A 20,102-nucleotide genomic window follows, 5' to 3' on the forward strand; every position below is an offset into this window, starting at 1 on the left:
ATGATGCTGAGGCTGAGCATAAATAACGAAAGCTCAGACTGAAGGAGAGTTTTCGTTTTCTCCATCCTTCTCTCTGAACTCTCTGAGCTCAGAGGGGAGGAGAGAGACCGAGGGAGAGAGATGGATGTGAAACTCTTGCAGATGTACTTTATGAAAACAGCCTGCAGCTGAGAAGAGAGAGGACAAGTCTGCAGACTCAGATGAGACTGGTGATGTTCCAGCTTCCTGTTTGCTGCTGTGGAGAGAACGGCAGCAGAAAGTGATAAGAACACTTTGGACTGTGAGGCTCTGATTCCGGTCGTAGACTGATTCCTCTGAGTCCTCTTTCATTATCAGGATCATCAGGATTGTTTAAAGGAGGTTTTGCTGAAATCTATCAGAAGACAGGAAGAATGGTTTTCAAAAAACTTTTCTCACCCACCATCTCCAAGACAACCTGCTGAGGGAGATAACGGGGGTTTCATCACTGATGGAAAGGCTGAAGACTCAGATCACAGGTGCTACAGACACAGGAGGTGGATCTGCTGAATTAGGTGTGTCAAGTCTGTGACGCCTTTCAGAAATGTATTGAAGCCTGAAATACGACTTGAGCCGGGACAAAAAAGCTACAACCACCACAGCTGAGACACCTGTCAATCAAACAGTTGAAGAGACAGGGATTCCCTGGGATACATGTGCCTCACAGGGCATGTTGAAAGAACAAAGAGTAGCTCCACTCATCTCTTTATTTCACAAATAGTGTTAAACAGTTCAAAATCAGTTCCAATTGTAATTGGGAACCTGAAAGATGAATCTATTCAACAATGCAAGGATCGAAACTCAAAGAAACTGTGACCTTTTCTCTTTGGACCATTACTCCTTTATGTTTTCGTTTTCTTGGAGTGTCATCTAGTGGCCATTAGAGGAACTGCAGATTAAGAGACTTTGTCACTTTGTTTGGTTTACTCTAACAAAAAAACCCAGCTAGTGTTTCCCGACCAGCAATGGTTCCCCCGCGACCCACTGCTAACAGGCCTCATGTTTGTCTGACGGCAGTCCTGATCCTAACCAGCCTGGCATTAATGGACGTCTACCTGGTGGAGCAGAATCCAGGTCCTAGGAGGATTGGCGTGTGCATCGCAGTGCTGGCAGGTGATGTGTGCTTCCTCGTTGTGCTTCGATATGTCGCCATCTGGGCTGGGGCGGAGGTGCACACGGCCAGACGAGGCTACGCCATGATCCTCTGGTTCGTCTACATCTTCATCCTGGAGATCAAGGTATACTTTGTGTATCAGAACTACAAGTCTCAGGATGCGAATGTAGATGCAGAAGAGACAGATACAGATGTTTCCAGGAGAGCTCTCACTCTGCTGCTGTCTGTCTGTATGCCCATTGTGTTCATAACACTGGCAGCCGTAGATCATATGGAGTATTTACGGGGATGTAAGAAAAGAGAGGAGATAAGGAGTCGTCTCTTCTGGGTGGTGCTGGACCTGCTGGATATTGTAGATGTCCAGGCCAACCTGTGGGAGCTTCAGAGGGAAGGTCTGCCCCTGTGGGTGGAGGGACTGATGTTCTTCTACTGCTACATTCTCCTGCTGGTGCTGCCGTGCGTCTCCCTGAGCGAGATCAGCATGCAGGGGGTGAACATCGTCCCCCACAAAATGATGCTCTATCCCATCCTCAGTCTTGCCACCATCAACATCATCACCCTCTTAATTCGTGGGGGAAACCTGCTGATTTATGGTGACATCCGAGTGTCGAGCATCATGATGGGAAAGAATGTGATGGCCATCGTTGTGAGGAGCTGCAGTCTGGTGGAGTACAGAAAACATCAGCTGGCTTCTCCTCCTGCAGAAAGAGGAGCTGAAATGCAGAAGAACTCCCTGGGAGATGTTCAGATATGCAACAGCCAGCACTTGGTGCTGCCCAGAGTCGTGATCGAGGACCTCACCACCATACCAGAGGAGGAGGGGAGTGACGACATGTGAACAGACAGCATGAAACCAAACATCCCTCTCACAGACTGACGAGGTCGGGTTTGTCTGAACGAGAGGACTGAAGTGAACAGGACAACATTCAATTATGTGATGACAAATTTCAAATGTGACACAGAAAGGATTCCACTTCCTGTGAAAGGATTCCACTTCCTGTGAGCCACATGGACCAGTCTCATAAATGTCGGCGTATTTTGTGAATTTTAGTTCATCTTTGAGTGAAAACCCTCAGACCCTCAGTGCAGCATGGTCCTGGACGAACGGACAGACAGACGGACGGACGGACGGACGGACAGACAGAGACAGACAGACAGACAGACAGACAGACAGAGACAGACAGACAGACAGCATTGTACACTTGTGCAAAGTGTGCAAAAACCTGAAAATGTAAAATCACGGCTTGTTTGACGATTGTGTTGAATAAAAACCTTTTTAATGTGAACACAAATTAAATTGCACAAGATTCAAATGCACAGTTCATCGTTTCGTCTCCACCTGTTCTGGACTGACTGTAAACGGAACAGTTCAGTTTCAGTAAATATGCTGGTTTTAACCGCTGCTCACCAACAGGGGGAATGAGACCGCAAACACTCCTGCAGTGCAGCAGTGTGACCACAAGATGGCAGCAACGCCTCGGATGTTAGGGCACATGAGACGTTAAAGTGAATGTGTGCTTTTGTAAACATCAACAGTCCAAACATGAGATAACCTGACAACAGAAGAAACTAACATCCGGACAGAGTCACGGCATCATAACAACAACAAAACACAACACAAACCAGCGCGTGGAGAAGAGCGCACCCCTTCAGGACACGGGGGGACGGAGGGAGACAACCTCAGTCAGCGTCTCCGTATCTGCCAATAAGAGCCACACTGATCGATATCTCATCGATTGATTAACATGGCTTTCTTTTGTTTGGGTCATTTTTCTGAGACCAGTGGCGGTAAAGACGCGTGACGACCCGCACTGAACGTCTCCGGTCTCCCATCCAGCCCCGCCCCGCCCCGCCCCGCTCACCCACAGCCGGGCTGGAGGATCAGCAGCCGGGCGAAGCAGCAGTAACCCGCCGCCCCGGACAGGAGACGATGGCGGTGGCAGCGGACAGAGCGGGAGCCCGGGGGAGCGTTTTCCCACCGACCCCGGTGGCTGCGGCTTCGGAGCCCGCGGTGGCGCCCGGGACCGGTGCTGCCGGAGAGCCAGGCGGTCGCGTCCCGGTGCCGATGAACCTGTTTGCGACCTGGGAGGTCGACCGGTCCTCTCCGAGCTGCGTGCCCAGGTAAGAGGATTAGTGTTCGGCAGGAGAGTAGAGCCTGAAGGCGGTGAGAGGACGAAGGTTCTGCCGGGTCACTGAGCTCCATGATAACATTAGATTACTGTGTGTGTGTGTGTGTGTGTGTGTGTGTGTGTGTGTGTGTGTGTGTGTGTTATGTAGTAATCTTAGATCCAGTCTTAGATTAGATCCCGATCAGGTTGACTCCTCATCCACAGCACTATCATGTAGGGATCAGGAGACAATGGGGCCCCTGGCACAGACATGCAAAAGGCGCCCACATATTGTACACAGGAGACGTTTGTGGTCTTTTTCTGTCTTTTTGTGATTGCTTGACTTGCCAGAGAGAAATGTCCCTTCAGTCACTTCAAACAGGCTGTGGACCAGGGGCCCCTCAGGTCCCTCAGACCCCTGGACCTATATTCTTCATCAGCAGCTAATGATCCCCTGGACTGTTAAACTCAGCGCTGCAGGGCTCACAGCTCTGACCAGGTAGATGAAATCTCTTGGCCTCATTTCATTCTTTTCAATCTGAGTCTGAGTGTCGTGTGCTGCAGTAAGGGAGCGAGGACCAGAAGCTTCTCCGTGCACAGCCACCTGCTCAGTACCTCCTGAGAACCTGCGTACGAGACGTTCAGGGGTACCCGGGTTATAAACTGCGTCGGTCGCCTCATACACAGCGATCACACCACACTCCGGATCAGCCACAAACTTTTCCACTGACATGTTTCGCAGCTTTTTATTTTCAAACAGGGAAGAGAAACTCTGGCTTTGCATTTTATTTGGATAAAGTCTGTTTGGATAAAAGTGCTTGTGGCGTCTGACTCACACCTGAACAGGACCAGGCACATGGTGGGTGAGAGAGAGAGAACACAGCAGGCAGATGGAATGATAACAGTCACGGTGCGTGTTGAGCAGCAGGATCATGGGCCAGTAGGTGGTTTACGCTCACAGACCCAGACTCTGCAGCTCTGGAGGCAGAAACACCTGCAGAGAAAAGAAGCTGAGTTAGTGACATGTATTAATGGGATATGAATGAGAACAGATGGAGACGGAGGAGAGAGGTGCATCATGGGAAGTCCTCTGGCAGTCTAAGATCACACAGATGCTGAAGACCTGGTCTGAGGTTCCACCAGTTATTAAATCCAAGGGTTCACTCTGAATGTTGGCTGACAAGCTGCAGCAGATCATAACAGTTTGTGCGTTCTCAGCTGAAGCACGTTGTGTTTGTCTGTGACATGATGAAGATCAGATCAGGGTTCACACCTGTCGACCTTCTGTTCGCTCGGCAGTAAAAACTTTTGTCCGTGTCATGGATGAAAAGGTCGAAGCAGCGTTGAAAGAACTTCATCTCCCAGAATGCTTAGAGAGCTGGAAGACTTTGACCTGATTCCACTGACCCTGGATCGGAAGCTTCACAATGGACCAAAGATCAGAGACACATCACACGGAGATAACTGTGAACTTATGACATCAGCAGTTATGTCACACTACAGCAGCCAATCAAACAGAGATAAAAAGATGAGAGCAGTATTGGAGGTAGATGACAGCGGTGAGGATTCCTGCTCTCTCTCTCTCTGATCCCTCCACCTGTCGTTTTCTGGGCAGATTAGCAGCAGCGTGTCCACGCGGGGGTTAATGAACTCGACCAATCAGAAATAATCCTCTTAAATGGTCCTGTTGACTCCTGTTGGCCTTCACGACAAAGATGGCAGCAGAGCGAGAAACTGACGGGAGCCAGTGAAAGCTGCAGAAGGACTGGATGCTGGTGATGGTTCTGATGTGGTGGCCCGTTCATTTCAACATCTGTTTCAGGATGAATGAATGAATGAATGAATGACTGAATGTTATTCATCTTTCCTCCTCTACAGGTTTTAACAGCTACGGTTGTTACTACCTCAAAGTGCCAATAATCCATCAATGACAGTATTACAGTAGTACAGTATGTATTATATGATTATACATTTTGCATCCTGATCCTGATCCTGTTGGCTGCGAGGCTCCTTCACTGAGGCGTGAGCTCAGTCAGCGGCCTGTTAACATGATAACATACGCAGCAGCTTTCTCTCTGCACGCCACAGGAAATTAGATCAGAGTCAGGGGAGCCAAGGAGCAGGTGAGCAGGTATTAGTGGTGTCAACAGTATTAGCTCCTCCAGACCGGTGTTGACAGGAAGCTGCTGTGTGGAGGACGAGTCCCTGCATGATCCTGGTGTAATGAGATCCCAAGAGGACCAGGTCAGCAGTCTCACATTTACAGCTCCTGTTGGACTCACCTGGATTAAATACATCCATCTCTCTGCCTGATGCGATTCTGGAAATGAAAGAGTCCTCTGCAGACGCCGGTGACACGAGGTCTAACATGATTCTGTGTCCTTCCTGACGTGTCGTCTCCAGGTTGTGCAGTCTGACTCTGAAGAAGCTGATGGTTTTGAGGGAGCTGGACAAAGAGCTCAGCTCTGTTGTCATCGCTGTTAAAATCCAGGTGAGACACAGCTGCAGAAACATCTGTCAGATGTTCACCTGTGAAACCTTGGGGTGAGGTGAGTGGGTGAGGGGGCACATGGGACAAAGAGCTCAGTTCTGAATCTGTCTTCCTGTCCGTCTCTCAGGGCTCTAAACGAACCTTGAGATCCAACGAGTATCTTCTTCCTCCAGACGGCCTCATGGAAACAGACCTGGAGCTCACCTTCTCACTGCAGGTTAACACGTTTATAAAACAATAAAAATAAAACCATCCGACTCTTTTCCTTCAGTTTGGTTCATAGTGGATGATATTTGCGGTGGACGTTCCTGCTCCCCAGAGAATGAAAGTTGTGTTTCTTTGCCTTTTAGTATCCTCATTTCCTGAAGCGAGATGCAAACCATCTGCACGTGATGCTGCAGAGGAGGAAGAGGTACAAGAACCGAACCATCCTGGGCTACAAAACCCTCGCAGTGGGAGTCATCAACATGGCCGAGGTACGACCACAATAGGAGGACAGGTAGCACTGTAAAATGCTTTTATTAGCTGAGCAGGTGTGATTCCGCAGGTAGAACAGGTAGCCCATTAATCATAGGGTTGGTCTGGAGTTTCCATCCCCACCTCCTCATGTCCACATGTCTTTCACCACGACCCTGAGCTCCTGATGGCTCCTGATGAGTCGGATAGTGTCGTGTATGATTGCCTGTGTGCTGCGTTCTGCCGGGAAACGTAAGAATATCTTTAATCAGCAGTAAACTATCTCATTACATTACTCGTTACACCTGGCTGCTGAAAATCTGAAAGACGTGAAGCATTTGAACAGAGACACGTCCAGTTCAGTTGGACATTTAATCAGCCAAGACGAGCCATTCGAATGTGAAAGGTTTATTTTCTTTAGACGCTGACAGCATCACCTGTGTGTGTGTGTGTGTGTGTGTGTGTGTGTGTGTGTGTGTGTGCATACTGTCCCAGGTGATGCAGCATCCAACTGACGGAGCCCACATCCTCGGTCTCCATAGCAACCTGAAGGATGCTTCGGTGCGTGCAGCGGAGCTGAGCGTCCTCTCTCTCTCCAGCCAGCCAATTGAACAGGAGGACACAAGCGCTCACCATGGCAACAAGACCAAGGCCTCGGGTAGGAGCACAGTGAATCTGACCTTCTGTCTGTCTGAGAGCATCAGGTGCTCATTAAACACTGGCTCCTGATTGGGTGGAACCAAAGTACACATCGTCCTCCTCAACAGTAACATTTAAGATAAAAAAGCCTCTTTGTTCAGCTGATTATTGGATCATCCCCTCACCCCCTCACCCCCTCATCACCTCATCCCTCCCTGTGCTCCTCACAACACGACACTTAGATAAACAACAGAAGCTGCACAAAATCTCAGCTCCACTTAAATACAGTTTTTACACCTTCAGCTGCAGAGTGACACTAAAAACACACAAACCACTGCAAAGAGACACAAAAAGACCATGAAGACGTTACAGATTGTTGAACAAACTCGATAACGTTGTGTATTCAGATGATTTCTGTGTGAACTGTGGGTGTGTGCAGTTTGTGTGAAGACGCAGGTCGTTGATCAGACTGTGTGCTTCGAACAGATTGCTCTCCTGACATGGAGAACTACTGGGAGGACGACGACGACACCTTCTCCTCCGAACAGGAAGGAAGTGATGATGGAGGCCCGCCGCAGGTGATTGACTGCTCATCAGATTTGGTCAGCTGACACACAGCTGTGTCACAGTGCACATGTGGACTGCTGAGGCCGTCCCGTGAAGCTTGTCCTGAGGAGGGTGTCAGAGTAACGTTACGTTATCAAAATCAAAAGATTTATTCACTTTGTCAGCCTCTGCTGTAATTTGAGCTAAATGCTAATGCTAGCATTCAGCTAAAAGCTTGGCTACCCTTTTTTCAGGCCAAAGTCCCTGCAGTTAGCACGTCATTGTCCAGCATTTTAGCATATAGTCATTTAGCATGTCAATGTGCTAATGTTGCTCAAATGCTAAAACTGATAATGTTCAGAAATGTAACTGAAATGACTGCTGGACTTTGAGCTCATGCTAATGTTAACGTTAGCATGTTAGCATTGTCATTTTGCCATCAATCTCCAATCTTAACATAACTTTGTTAGCATGTTTATATGCTAATATTTGGTTTGTAATGTTAGCATTTTAGCATGTTAGTCTGACACTTACCACTTATATTTGGTTGGATTTTGTATTTGACAAATTAAAATGCTAACGTTAGCCACACATATCATGCTATATGTGTAACCAAAGCTGTTATAATTCAGCCTGAGGGGAACATGAATGCTTGTGTCTTACAATATTTCACAATAGTTGTTGTGATCCTTCAGACCAGAAGCTAAACTGGTGAAGTCTTACTGTGTCCATCTCCTCAGATTTTATCTCAAACTGACATTTCCTCCTTTTTGTTTCTCAGGACATGTATGACGACGACGATGATGTTCAGGGAAAGACGAAGAAGTCTCACAGGAAAATGATCCAAACAGCCTCCCTGACTCAGGTGAGGACCACGCAGAGCTTACCTGTCCCACTGTGTGTTTCTGGCTCACGTGTCCTGAACAGAACTGTACGAACTTTTCCTCTGTTTCTGTTTCTGTCGTTCAGCAGCCGAACTTCAAACAGAAGTTTGTGGCTCTGTTGAAGAGATTCAAAGTAACTGATGAGGTTTGTACCCAACACTGCGTCATCTTCAGGGGAATCTCACACTGTATGGAAACCATATGCTGTATATAAATACATGAAATACAAAACAATATACACAAAGGTTATCTCCAGGTGCCTCATACAACCAGCCGACAGATCTGCACAATAAACTGTCCTATCATCTCACCACTGGCTGATCTGCTAATTTCCTGCAGGTTCTGGACTCAGACCCGGTGGGTCAGAGTCAGGAGGCTGAGGAGGACCTGGATCTCTTGTATGACAGTCTGGAGGTTTACAACCCGAGCGACAGCGGTCCCGAGCTGGACGACAACGACAGCATCCTGAGCACACCTAAACCTAAACTCAGGTGAGTCTGAGGTCAAAGCAGCTGCTGCACGGAAACACGACACTTCCACATTTACATCTTCTCATGCTGAAAAGAACATGTGAAGGTCTGTGGGTTTAAACCGTTACCAGACAACAACCTCTGTGACTGGCTGGAGCAGTAATGTACATGTGTGTATATAGTGAGTATAGAATTAACGTAGAGACGTATTTGGTGGTGATCATATGAACATATCTGAGTCGGTGGCTCAGACTGAGGATGAGCCCGTCAGTGTTGGCTGCGTCTGATGTGACACGAACGCTGTTTCCCTGCCGACGGGTTTGATCTGTTGTTGTAGACTCGCTGTGCTGTGACTTCTTCCCACAGGCCGTTCTTCGAGGGGGTTTCTCAGTCGAGCTCTCAGACTGAGATTGGGAGTCTCCACAGTCCAAGGAGCCAGCAGAGAGAACACACAGCAGCCGTGAGTACATCTGATCCTCTGACAGCTCCGAGACTCGGACTGACACGAAGCGACTGACAGAAGACACAGTGTCCACAGAGAAACGTAGAGAAGCAGTCACCTTCAGCGTTCCTTCAGCGTTCCTTCAGCGCTCCTTCAGCGTTCCTTCAGCGTTCCTTCAGCGCTCCTTCAGCGTTCCTTCAGCGTTCCTTCAGCGCTCCTTCACTCTCATGGCTGAAGCAAAACAAACCCTATGATGAAAAACAAACACAGCATCTACACAAACATCCAAAACACAACAGAAGGAACGAGCGAGTTAGTTGTTTAGCTCAGAATGTTCACCTGCTGCCTGATAAATCCCGCCCACTAACAGGTGGTGTTATTCACTTCACCTGTCAGTGCTCGTAATGTTATGCCTGATCAGTGTATGTTAACATGTAACTGCTGGGACTGTGGACTGAGCCAAGCTTTTAGCTCAATGCTAATGTTAGCGTTCAGGTTAAGCTACAGCTGAGGCTGATAAAATATAACTTGGTGTGTAAAGTGAGCCTGGAGACAGAGACGTCCTCCACAGTCCAACATACAGGGGATCAACCCTTTGACTCAGGTAACACCACGAGCTTTCCTCTGGCGTTCCTCAGGACAAAGTCTACACAGAAGCTGATGTATGCTCTGCTGCCCCCTGCAGGTCAGATTGTGTCACTGTTCTCTTTTGCTGTTTATCAGGCGGCAGAGCTGCAGCCTCCTGGAGCTCAGGGGCCCCGAGGTCCCGAGGAGTCCAGGGCAGAGGAGGCCGACCCCGGGGTGAGTCTGGACCAGAGACTGTTTATCAGCACAAACACTAATAATAACAGTAATTATAATGATAGCACACACACACACAAAGGTTTTGCTGCACTTTCTTCTTCTCCCCACAGGAAGCTGAGGATGATGTTGCCATGGGAACAGATGCAGGTCCAGCTGCCAAACTTTGTAAAACTGAGTCTCAAACACACATGTCACCAAGGTACACACACACACACACACACACACACATCTGACCCTTCACCTGTGACTCAGTCATTTTTTTTCACAGCTCGATGTAAAGTTCTAAATCTTCTTCTCAGTTTAACAGACTGAAAAATCTTCATGTGAAAACAAATTTTCTTCCAGATGATGAAGTTGTGATCAGAACAGTCTGAACAGCTGCTGCTCTGTGTGGAGGATCTGATGACTGTGGACGGGGACCCTCTGTCCCTCTGTCCCTCTGTCCCCACAGCGATTACACACCTGCTCATAATCATTCTGTCTGTCTGCTCTCGCTCCAGTAAGACAGGAAGTCAGGTGTCTCGCCACCCATGGAGCATCTCCATGAAAGAGAGACAGAACTCTCGAGGGACAGACAGAACCAGCAGCTTCGACAGTGAGACGTCGTCTGATTACAGGATACCTGCTCCACAGGTGAGACAGACTGTCCTGTCACTGTCACCATGTGCTGCTCAGGGAAACGCTGAAGTGCTGATGTGTGTTTTCTCAGGTTGCCAGGAAGTCAGTCTTGGATCAGCTGAACCACATCTTGTTCTCTGATGATCAGATTCCTGAGTCCATCATCCTGATCAACACCACAGACTGGCAGGGACAGGTCTGTCTGTCCGTCCGTCTGTCTCTGTCTCTGTCTCCGTCTGCCTGCCTGTCTGTCTGTCCCTCCTGTCTCCTGAAGAATAAACTGATGGTTTCCTCCCCTCCTCTCGCTTCAGTATCTGTCAGAGGTTCTTTTCGATCAGCCGATCGTCTGCACCGTCTCAGCCGCTGATGTTCAGGCCGCCTTCAGCGCCATCATCAGCCGCATCCAGAGATTGTAAGAATCCTCTGATCAGTGCTTTTATTCGTCAGCAGCTGAGTAATGATTGATGTCATCACGGCCTTCCCTCGTGTTCTCCAGCTGTAACTGTAACTCCCAGACGCCGCCCACAGTGAAGGTGGCGGTGGGTGGAGATCAGAGCTACCTCAGCACCGTCCTCTGCTGCTTTGTTGAGCAGCTGGCCAGCAAGACACCTGATTGGCTGAACTACGTCCGCTTCCTTGTCCTCCCTCTTGGTACACATTTTCTCCAATACAAAAAAACACATTGTATTTTTTGGCATATAACCCAGTTTGTCATGAACCTTCCCATGATGCACCGTGTGTTTCACCTCACCAGGAGCCCACCCGCTGGCCAAGTACCTGGCCTCCCTGGATGGTAAATTCAACAGCCTGTTCATGGACTCTGGCTGGAGGGAGCTGTTTGGACGTCTGGAGCCTCCTCCCCTCGGTACCTGTGTCCTCTAATGGAGGGAAACGCTGTTGACCCTTGACCTTTAGTGCCTCCTTTAGATCAGAGTCTGAGTCTGTAGATTCTGTGTGTTTTCATGCAGATCTGACTTTCACGAGTTTTAGATATTTGGTCATTTAATGGCCTTAATCACAAGATTCAGCTAAATTCAGGGAACACGTGCATGTGACGTTCTGTATGTGTAACGTACAGTGTGGGAGTCAGTTACAGTTACAGTGCCTCCTGCTGGTGGACACATGTCATCGTTGGTGTCTGACGTATGGACCATTCTATATAAACTTTACGGTGTACGCTGCAGAGCCTCTGCTGACAGGTGATCAAAGCGGTTCACACCTTCCTCTGTAAAGATGTGGTTGGTGTCTGTTGACAGATCCTGTGGGTGTAGCAGGCCGAGTGTCTCAGTACCTGACCGGAGCTGCTGTTTCTCACCTGTGTCCGATCTCAGAGGCCATGCTCACCTGCAAGCACAAGAGGTACGTTTACGTTTTTAACTGTGAAGCAGATCTGCAGAAAATCAGCAGATAAACGAGAGTGTGTGTCCCTCCTCTGCTGCTGGGACTCAAAGAGCTGCAGTCGAACTGATGAAACCAGACTGTTGTTAGTTTGATGTTTGTTTGTTGTTAGTTTGATGTTTGTTTGTTTGTTTGTTGTTAGTTTGATGTTAGTTTGTTTGTTTGTTTGTTGTTAGTTTGATGTTTGTTTGTTTGTTGTTAGTTTGATGTTAGTTAGTTAGTTTGTTTGTTGTTTGTTTGATGTTAGTTAGTTTGTTGTTTGTTTGTTGTTAGTTTGATGTTTGTTTGTTGTTTGTTCGATGTGTTGATGTGAGGAAGGTTCAGCGTCCTCGTGTTTCCTCTCTTCACCTGACACCTGAGCTGATGCTCAGTCTGACGGCGGCGAGTTTCAGTCCGAGCTGCACCGAGCACACGCTCACCCCAGCTCACAGTCTGTTACAGCAGCATCTGGTGGACGTTAGAGGAACTGCGGTGAGACGCGCGTCCACAGAGATGGTTTCTGTCAGTTCCACTGCTGATTGTCTGATTCCCGTCTCTGTCTGCAGCCCTGACGACGACTCCTGCCAGAAGTTTGTTCCTTTTATCGGGGTAAGAAACGCTGTCAGCTGCTAACGCCGCTGCGTCTAATGCTGCATATACTTCCATCATATACTGTAGATACATGGTGGTGATTGTGTTACATACGTCCCACAAAATCCGACTGTTACCGTGACCACGGTCACATGATCACGGACTGGCGTGGTTTGTGGAGTTTGTCCCTGCAGAGTCCTGCAGAAACGAAGCAGCATTACGTCCAAAGTGAAGCTCTGTGTCTGTGTCTGTCCTCAGCTGGTGAAGGTCGGCATCGTGGAGCAGAACTTCCTGTCCACCTCAGGTAGACCTGACTCACCTGTCACCCCCCCTCCCCCCTCAGCTCTGAGCTCTGTGTTCACTTTATCTGCTTCTGTCTCCACAGTGGACTCTGATGACATCATACTGGGATCTCCTCCCTCCCAGTCAGGAGCACCCATCAACCCCACCTCCACACCTCCTCCCTCCCCCTCCACCAGGTACTTCCTGTATAGAGCTTATTGTTTCAAAATGGAGACGGTCACTGTGTCAGCAAGTAACCTCCGTCCTGTGTCTCCTCCAGCTGTCCGGGGGAGGTGATGGGCCTGCAGGTGGACTACTGGAGCAGCCATGGGGGGGCAGGGGGAGGAGGAGGAGAGCGGAGGAAGGAGGTGGGGATGAAGAACACGCTGAAGAGCAACTTCCGCTGTCTGCAGGTGTCGAGGATCAGCGGAGGAGAACTGATGAGCATGACGGTGGTGACCAAAGAGAAGAACAAGAAAGGTGAGGGGGGGGCATGAGGAGGAGGAGGAGGAAGAGGAGAAGGATGATGATGATGAATGTGTGTGTGTGTGTCAGTCATGTTCCTCAGTAAGAAGATGAAGGAGAAGGAGGCGGAGTCGAGGAGTCAGGTCATCGAAGGCATCAGCAGGTTGATCTGTACCTCCAAACACCAACACACACTAAGAGGTACACACACACACACACACACACATACACACACACACCTACACACACACACACACAAACACACACACACACACGCACGCACACACAGGACTACAGGAGAGAGAGGGAGAGGAAGCTGAGTCAGTAACATGGATTAATGGATGTGAACGAGAAAGAGAGGGAGAGGAGGAGAGAGGAGCATCATGGGAAGTTCCCCAGCAGTCTGAGCCTATAGCAGCTTAACTAGGAGATGGTCCAAGGAAACCTGAACCAGGACTGACTGTAAGGTTTATCAGAGGACAGTTTCAGCTGCTCTGAAACACGGAGAGGGAGTCTCCCACTGTCAGCAGGTCTCAGCAGGTCTCAGCAGGTCTCAGCTGGTCTCAGCTGGTCTCAGCTGGTCTCACCTGGTCTCAGCTGGTCTCAGCTGGTCTCAGCTGGTCTCAGCAGGTCTCAGCAGGTCTCACCTGGTCTCAGCAGGTCTCAGCTGGTCTCAGCTGGTCTCAGCAGGTCTCAGCTGGTCTCAGCTGGTCTCAGCTGGTCTCAGCTGGTCTCAGCAGGTCTCAGCTGGTGTCTTTCTCTCTCAGTGTCCATAGACGGAGTGGAGTGGAACGATGTGAAGTTTTTCCAGCTGGCTGCTCAGTGGCCAACACACGTCAAATACTTTCCTGTTGGGATGTTCGGGTACAGCAAACCGTGACCCTCCTCGTCCTGGGTCAGATCCACGGTTTGGACCAGCAGAGGAGCAGAAACCTTGTTTGCCTTTTTTTTTACTCACATCATGTTGGAACAGAAATATTTGTAACCTGTAAGTTATTTTTTAATTATTTAAATGATAATGAATATTTATTACTGTAAGTACTGTACACAGCTTCACCTGTGTGTGTGTGTTTGTCTGACAAAAGTAATGATAATATAAATAACCATTGTTATTTGTACAGGGAGTAACAGAGTTAGTTTGGTTTGACACAGGTCTGGATTTTTCAGTTCTTACAGCTGGTTTAAAATATGTGGAGCTGTGTGTTCACTGCGATTAGAGAATTAAACGATTTCCTCATTGCTCTTATTATTTGTTGTTAGTTGTATTTGTACCTACAGAGGCGTCGTGCCGGGCTGATGTGGAGCTGGGCTTCAGCTTCAGCCCTGAGCTCCTGTTGGACTCACGGAAATCAGTCACACTGAAAACGTACGGTGTGACGGAGACCTGTCTCTGTGGACCAATCAGAGAACAGAAAGACTCCGAAACATTCCAGAGCGAAACTCTGGAATGTTTCGGAGTCTTTCTGTTCTCTGAAAGACTCCGAAAGACTCCGAAACATTCCAGAGCGAAACTCACTGTGACTCACTGAACTTTAATGTTTGAAGGAAAGACACTGCATTCTGTATTCAGGTAATAAGCAACAGCTCATGTGTTTATATCATCCAATGAGCAGACAGCTGCTGTTTAAAACCAATCACATCACAGTGTTCATTGAGGTTACACGTGCGCACACACACTCACACACAAACATACACATAATTATATTTTCTCTGATATTTGAACTGGCTGCTGCAGCAGCGGCGTCTCGTTTTTCAGACAGTCCACTACGTTGCTCACCAGAGTAAAGTCAAAAAGAAGGTTCACAAGATTTGAGGTTGTCCCAAGAATCTTTAGAGATCCATCCAGACTTTCAAAAATCTGCAGAATCCTTCAGGAACCTTAGGGATCTTTAGAGACCCATCAAAGATGTTTTGAACCTGCTAGACCTTTAAAGAACCTAAAAGAACTACACAGTTAGAACATATATTCATCATTATGTTTGTCAAAATATTCGGGCAACTGTTACATGCCCATCAGAACCTTTAGGAATCCACTGACTAATAAGAGACATAAGAAGCAGGTAGGATATGCAGGGACCTAGCAGAACCCAACAGAACTATTACATGCTTATCCGAACCCTTAGTGACAGGAACCTGTCACAATATGCAGGAACCTGTTGGAACCTTTAGAAATCCATCAACAGTCAACAAGCTGTTATAACCATCAGACGTCCATTCAAAATTTAGACATAACAAATGAAAGGAACCTGTATGAATGTAGGAACCTATTGAAACCTTTAGAAATATATATCAAGGACCCGTAGAATCCTTCTGTATTTTTACAGACTCATCAAAGATGTTTTCAACCTGTTAAACCTAAAAAGAAGATGAAAAGACTGCAGAGCTGCAGAGTCCATCAGATCATGTATCTGTTTATAAACCTGTCAGATCAGATCAGAACTTTAAGGAATCCACCAACTGTCAGGAACCTTATAACCTTTACACATCTACCAAACCTTTAGACAAATAACTACAAATACCTAGGAACCTACTGGAGCCTTTGGAAATCCATCAGAACTGTTCACTGGTTCTGTTAGAACGTCTTCGAACTTGTCAGAGGCAGAACTCTTAGAAGCCCTTTACGTGGCAGTAGGCTTCTAGTGAGGAGAAGACGATGTACATGAGCCACAGGCTGAAGAACAAACAGGTGGTGAGGATTTTGGGGATCCGGGGTCCGCCGAGCTCCCCACCAATCTCAGGCCGCCGGCGGTAGATGAGGACAGCAATACTGATAAAGGCGAAGATGGTGAAGAGTGTGACGGAGAAAGCCAGCGTACCCGGGTCGACCCTGAACTCCTGGCCTTTGGAGTAGTGGTAGACGGCAGCGATGGACCAGGCCACGCCAATTCCCAGGAAGACATTGACAGCGTTACTTCCTGTCACATTGCCAATGGAGGCATCAGCGTATTGGTCCTGGATGGCGGCCACCTTACTGGCAAATGTGTCTGAGGGAGAGAGAAAGTAGAGATGAGATGCTGTGGAACCAGTTCACCCACTGCACTGGCAGAACTGGTGTAGCCTCGTTAGCTGTGGTCAATCATTCATATGCTTCAGTGCTGCCATGAGTTTCATGTGTTCCACTGACGCACGTTTAGAACTGCAAACATGTAAGAACTGGTTCGTCATGTCTGTTAGACTTCAGGGGTACGCACAGTGTAAACAAACGTTTACACGAAAACGCCACAGGACACCTTTAAAATAATCCACATCCTGTTCCACACAGCGTGTGTCTCAGGAAGAAACTGCTTGGGCTTAAATCTTGATTTTTTTAGTTTTAGTTTTAGTGTTTGTGCTGAAGCTGAGTGTACGACTCAGTGTACGACTGAGGCGTCTGTGGCCCAGGAGGTAAAGTCGGTGGTTTGATCCCCGGTTCCTCCTGCCATAAACCAGGCAGTGGAACCTGCTTCAGACTGAATGATGAAGCCAGTCTAAGCCAACTGACTGCGACAGTGAAAATCTGTCTGTCACTGCAGTTCAGGGAATTAATGCCAGCTCTGATTTGTACTCACTGTAAATGAATCACATTGAATGTTTTGTAGTTCAGAGTGTGGGACAGGTTTTTGTCAGACCTGGAACAGAGGTGCCCAGAGCCACAAACACCACAGCAGTGACGGAGTCTTTGAGGCCGACGGTGCAGCCAAAATGAGACGCCAGGTCACCGATCACTGCCGTCAGGAGCCCGATCACAGAGATGGAGACGACGAAGCAGGCCCAGCCGTTCCAGTAGTCGGTGGGGGGAACGAAGGCAAACAGAAGCTTCCAGAAGACGGTGAGGAAGTGCATGACGTAGTCAAAACAGGAGGGCAGCTTCTCCTGGCCACTTTCATCGTCATCGTCATCACCTGAGGAGGAGGAAGAGTCAGCACTGATTGATGTGTAAAGCTTGGTTGGTTTAACTGCAGAGACTTCAAACCTATTTTTGTTTCAGTAACAGAGCTGGTTTTCTCTGCTGCTCCTTCGCCTGCCGTCGTTCGTGCTACCTTCAGAACTACAAGAACTACAGGTGGAGTTTGTACCAGAGCTGACTGTGATGGCCTCCACAAACTGCTCCCTCCAGCTGTTGGTCCCGATCAGCAGAGCCAGGTTGGTCTTCTTGATGAGTTTATCCACGGTGTTCTGAAAGACAGAAGGTGCAGGGAACCACACGAGTCACCAAGTTCAAACCACAGCATTTTAAAAGGCACCAACACGAGTCAGATCACACTCATCACATCCCTGCTGATTGTTTTACAAATCAAGCTGTGAGTTTGATCCTCAGACGATCAATCTGAAAGCTTGTATGACATTCCGCAGATGACAGAAATTTTGACTTAGTAAATATCAGACAGTCAGTGTTTATTTCTCATTCTGACTGTTTTCCAGCTGTGCAGCTGCTGATTCTATGATCTGTCTTCCTAACCTGGATGAACATGAACCTCTTGTTGAATCTTCAAAGCTAAAAGAAGCCTGTGGTCGACTACAACTCCCAGGGTGCATTTCACTGTGAAACATCCAATCACAGACGTTCATATTCTGTTATGTAGAACTTAAAATTTCAACAACCAAGAGTCTTGAATTTGCAGCTGATTAGCAACTGCCTCAAAGGTTCATGGGTATTGTAGTATTTGCACCACGCAGGATGAAGTGGTTGCTGAGCAACTCTGTCGTTAACATGTCAATAAGATCATAGACCGTTTACACAGCACAAAGACTGGAAACTGAGAACTTAAAGATTACACCAAAACGTCTCAGTTTAACGTCAGGACAGGAGACCTGCTGTCCTGTCCTGTCCTGTCCACTCGTGTCTTAGTCTGTCTGAGGAGCTGGACGTTCATCCTCTGACCCACTGATGGTGTTAATCACACTGTTGCTCTAATATTGTCTGTGTTTCTTTTTATTGTTTTGATCATGATGAGAAGGAAAGAAGCTGAATCCACCTTGAACTCGTACGACTCCTCGATGATGACCTCCAGTTTGACGTGTTCGCCCAGCATCGGCCGGCCCATCTCCGCGATCCGCCTCTCCTCCTCTTCCTTCTTGGTCAAAACCTCCTCAACCCCCTCCTCTAAGAGGGAGAGAGAGGGAGGGAGAGAGAGAGGGAGGGAGAGAGGATGAATGGACACATCAAAATCACCTTAATGATGGATGGAAGCCAGGATAAAGGGATGGATGGACACATGAATGGACGGAGGGATGGACACAGGAATGAACAGACATATGGACAGAACAAGTAGACGGATGGATGGATGGATTACTCACAGATGGACAGATGAAGGACAGATGGGACAGACTGATGGATGGGTGAACAGGCAGAGGAGTGTATGCTGTACCTGTGATGTTGATGACGGCTGAGGGGGCGGGATGGTCCCGTCCCTGGACCTTCCTGTAGACGTCTCTGCCTGAACAGGTGAACAGAAACTGATTCTGCTGAAACCAGCACCTGCAGCGTCACAGCCTCCGTCCAATCACCTCAACATGTGTAATCTGACGTTATGACAACACGAGCTGCTGCGTGTGCAGGGGTGTCTCGAACTGAGCATGCTCAGTGAGGCCTGGGCTGTGCCTGAAATCGCTCCCTGTGTTACACTGATCCCGTGGACAGAGCCCATGACACAGGAAGGAGTCTATCAACGAGCACAGGAGGACTTCTGATACAGCCTGACCTCACACGGGGATGATTTCCCATCAGCCTCAGCGAGTGAGGAGGTCAGAGGTCCAGTGAATCACAACACAGGGTCAGGGGTGAGAGAGAGGTGAGGTGAGAGAGCAGGTGCAGGTGCAGAGGGACGTTTAGCTGAATGCGTGAATGGATCTGTCTGACTCACTGAGGGATGTTAAAACATCAGCAGCTTCGCTACGTAGTGATGAGTCCACACATCTGGACTATGATCATCTATGATCATCTGGATCATCACATCTGGATTATGTCTCAGGTTGGACATAATGTCAGAGACAGGCTCTCATTTAACAAACTGGGGCAGAGTATTTGCAGGTGTGCACTTTAACCATGAAGCTACCAGAGTGCTGACGTGGACTTGTCTGCAGGAGACATGAAGACATGTCCACATTGAAACAGGGATAAGTCTGGGTGAAGCGTTTCAGGGACGTTGCGTTGGATGTTGACAGAACTGATTTTTTTTCATCATAATTTCTTAAAATTGAGATCAAGTCAGATTCAGTAAATCTAATGAAAACAGAACAGACGACTCACTGATATTTCATTTATGTCTAAATATATCTCAGGTGTCATCTTTAGGTTCAGCTCTGCCGACAGTCAGCGCCTCAGACAGGTGTTTCACCGCTCGTCCACCACACAACGCTCAGCTGGATCCAGCTCAGCTGATTCCAGCTCAGCCGATGTAGAAATGAATTCTGTTTGAAGGCTGAGAGGCTTCATGGTGCAGGAGGTTTGCACTGACAGGACAGGTGGATCTCTGAGGGGGGTCGCTCTGTCTCCACAGAGGGATAACAGAAGCTGAGAGGTCTGACTGTGACGTTACAGAGCTGCATCTCTGTTATCATACACTTCGTTGCTTTAAGTGTCAGAACACTTACAAAGCAAACGCCTGAGCCACTGAGAGGCGTCTTACCGCACAGCTGTTTGTCTGAGAGTCACAGAAAAGGACCAACAGTAAGTTTTCAGAGTTCCATCGTTAAAAGCAGACGCAGAGCGAGCAGAGGGACAGCTCACTTACCTGTTTTGACGAATCCACCTGAAAGATTAAAAAAAATACAACAGGAAGTTAAAGTCTGCTCTCGACTGAGAACAATCCAGAAAA

At 48.1% G+C, this 20,102-nt stretch overlaps 3 protein-coding genes across 5 annotated transcripts in view; 2 read left to right on the forward strand and 1 right to left on the reverse strand.

Annotated features, from left to right (window-relative positions):
- The first annotated feature begins 983 nt into the window (after positions 1–983).
- On the forward strand, positions 984–1,970 carry LOC121181299 (transmembrane protein 121-like). Its single transcript, XM_041037185.1, has one exon. It carries the CDS (start codon positions 984–986, stop codon positions 1,968–1,970), a length of 987 nt encoding a protein of 328 aa, XP_040893119.1.
- Positions 1,971–3,132: 1,162 nt separating this feature from the next.
- On the forward strand, positions 3,133–14,379 carry LOC121180190 (phosphofurin acidic cluster sorting protein 1-like). Its single transcript, XM_041035393.1, has 24 exons — positions 3,133–3,253; positions 5,644–5,731; positions 5,859–5,948; positions 6,082–6,207; positions 6,683–6,845; positions 7,313–7,404; positions 8,154–8,237; positions 8,342–8,401; positions 8,596–8,747; positions 9,093–9,186; positions 9,892–9,969; positions 10,083–10,171; positions 10,473–10,605; positions 10,682–10,786; positions 10,902–11,002; positions 11,087–11,241; positions 11,345–11,455; positions 11,847–11,949; positions 12,534–12,576; positions 12,817–12,862; positions 12,944–13,037; positions 13,121–13,320; positions 13,396–13,506; positions 14,073–14,379. The coding sequence occupies exons 1-24, from the start codon at positions 3,198–3,200 to the stop codon at positions 14,183–14,185; spliced, it is 2,487 nt and encodes an 828-aa protein (XP_040891327.1). The 5' UTR covers positions 3,133–3,197; the 3' UTR covers positions 14,186–14,379.
- A 469-nt stretch (positions 14,380–14,848) lies between these two features.
- Positions 14,849–20,102, reverse strand: part of LOC121180187 (sodium/calcium exchanger 1-like) — a 15,247-nt gene continuing 9,993 nt past the window's right edge. For all 3 annotated transcript variants that reach the window (XM_041035386.1, XM_041035385.1, XM_041035387.1), the window contains 6 exons: positions 20,019–20,036; positions 18,654–18,722; positions 18,261–18,388; positions 17,361–17,460; positions 16,914–17,186; positions 14,849–16,289 (listed from right to left, as the gene is read on the reverse strand). In XM_041035386.1, the coding sequence (XP_040891320.1) occupies positions 15,913–16,289; positions 16,914–17,186; positions 17,361–17,460; positions 18,261–18,388; positions 18,654–18,722; positions 20,019–20,036 (965 nt within the window). In that variant the 3' untranslated portion in view covers positions 14,849–15,912. The remainder of the gene's footprint in view (positions 16,290–16,913; positions 17,187–17,360; positions 17,461–18,260; positions 18,389–18,653; positions 18,723–20,018; positions 20,037–20,102) is intronic.

Source organism: Toxotes jaculatrix, chromosome 4 (genome assembly GCF_017976425.1).
Source record: "Toxotes jaculatrix isolate fToxJac2 chromosome 4, fToxJac2.pri, whole genome shotgun sequence".
Lineage (NCBI taxonomy): Eukaryota > Metazoa > Chordata > Actinopteri > Toxotidae > Toxotes > Toxotes jaculatrix.

Coding starts and splice junctions, on each gene's coding strand:
- LOC121181299 (XM_041037185.1), top strand. CDS start 984: ATGGTTCCCCCGCGACCCACTGCTAACAGGCCTCATGTTTGTCTGACG.
- LOC121180190 (XM_041035393.1), top strand. CDS start 3,198: ATGAACCTGTTTGCGACCTGGGAGGTCGACCGGTCCTCTCCGAGCTGC. Junction 3,254..5,643: donor TCTCCGAGCTGCGTGCCCAG/GTAAGAGGATTA, acceptor TGTCGTCTCCAG/GTTGTGCAGTCTGACTCTGA. Junction 13,038..13,120: donor CCTCCCTCCCCCTCCACCAG/GTACTTCCTGTA, acceptor TGTCTCCTCCAG/CTGTCCGGGGGAGGTGATGG.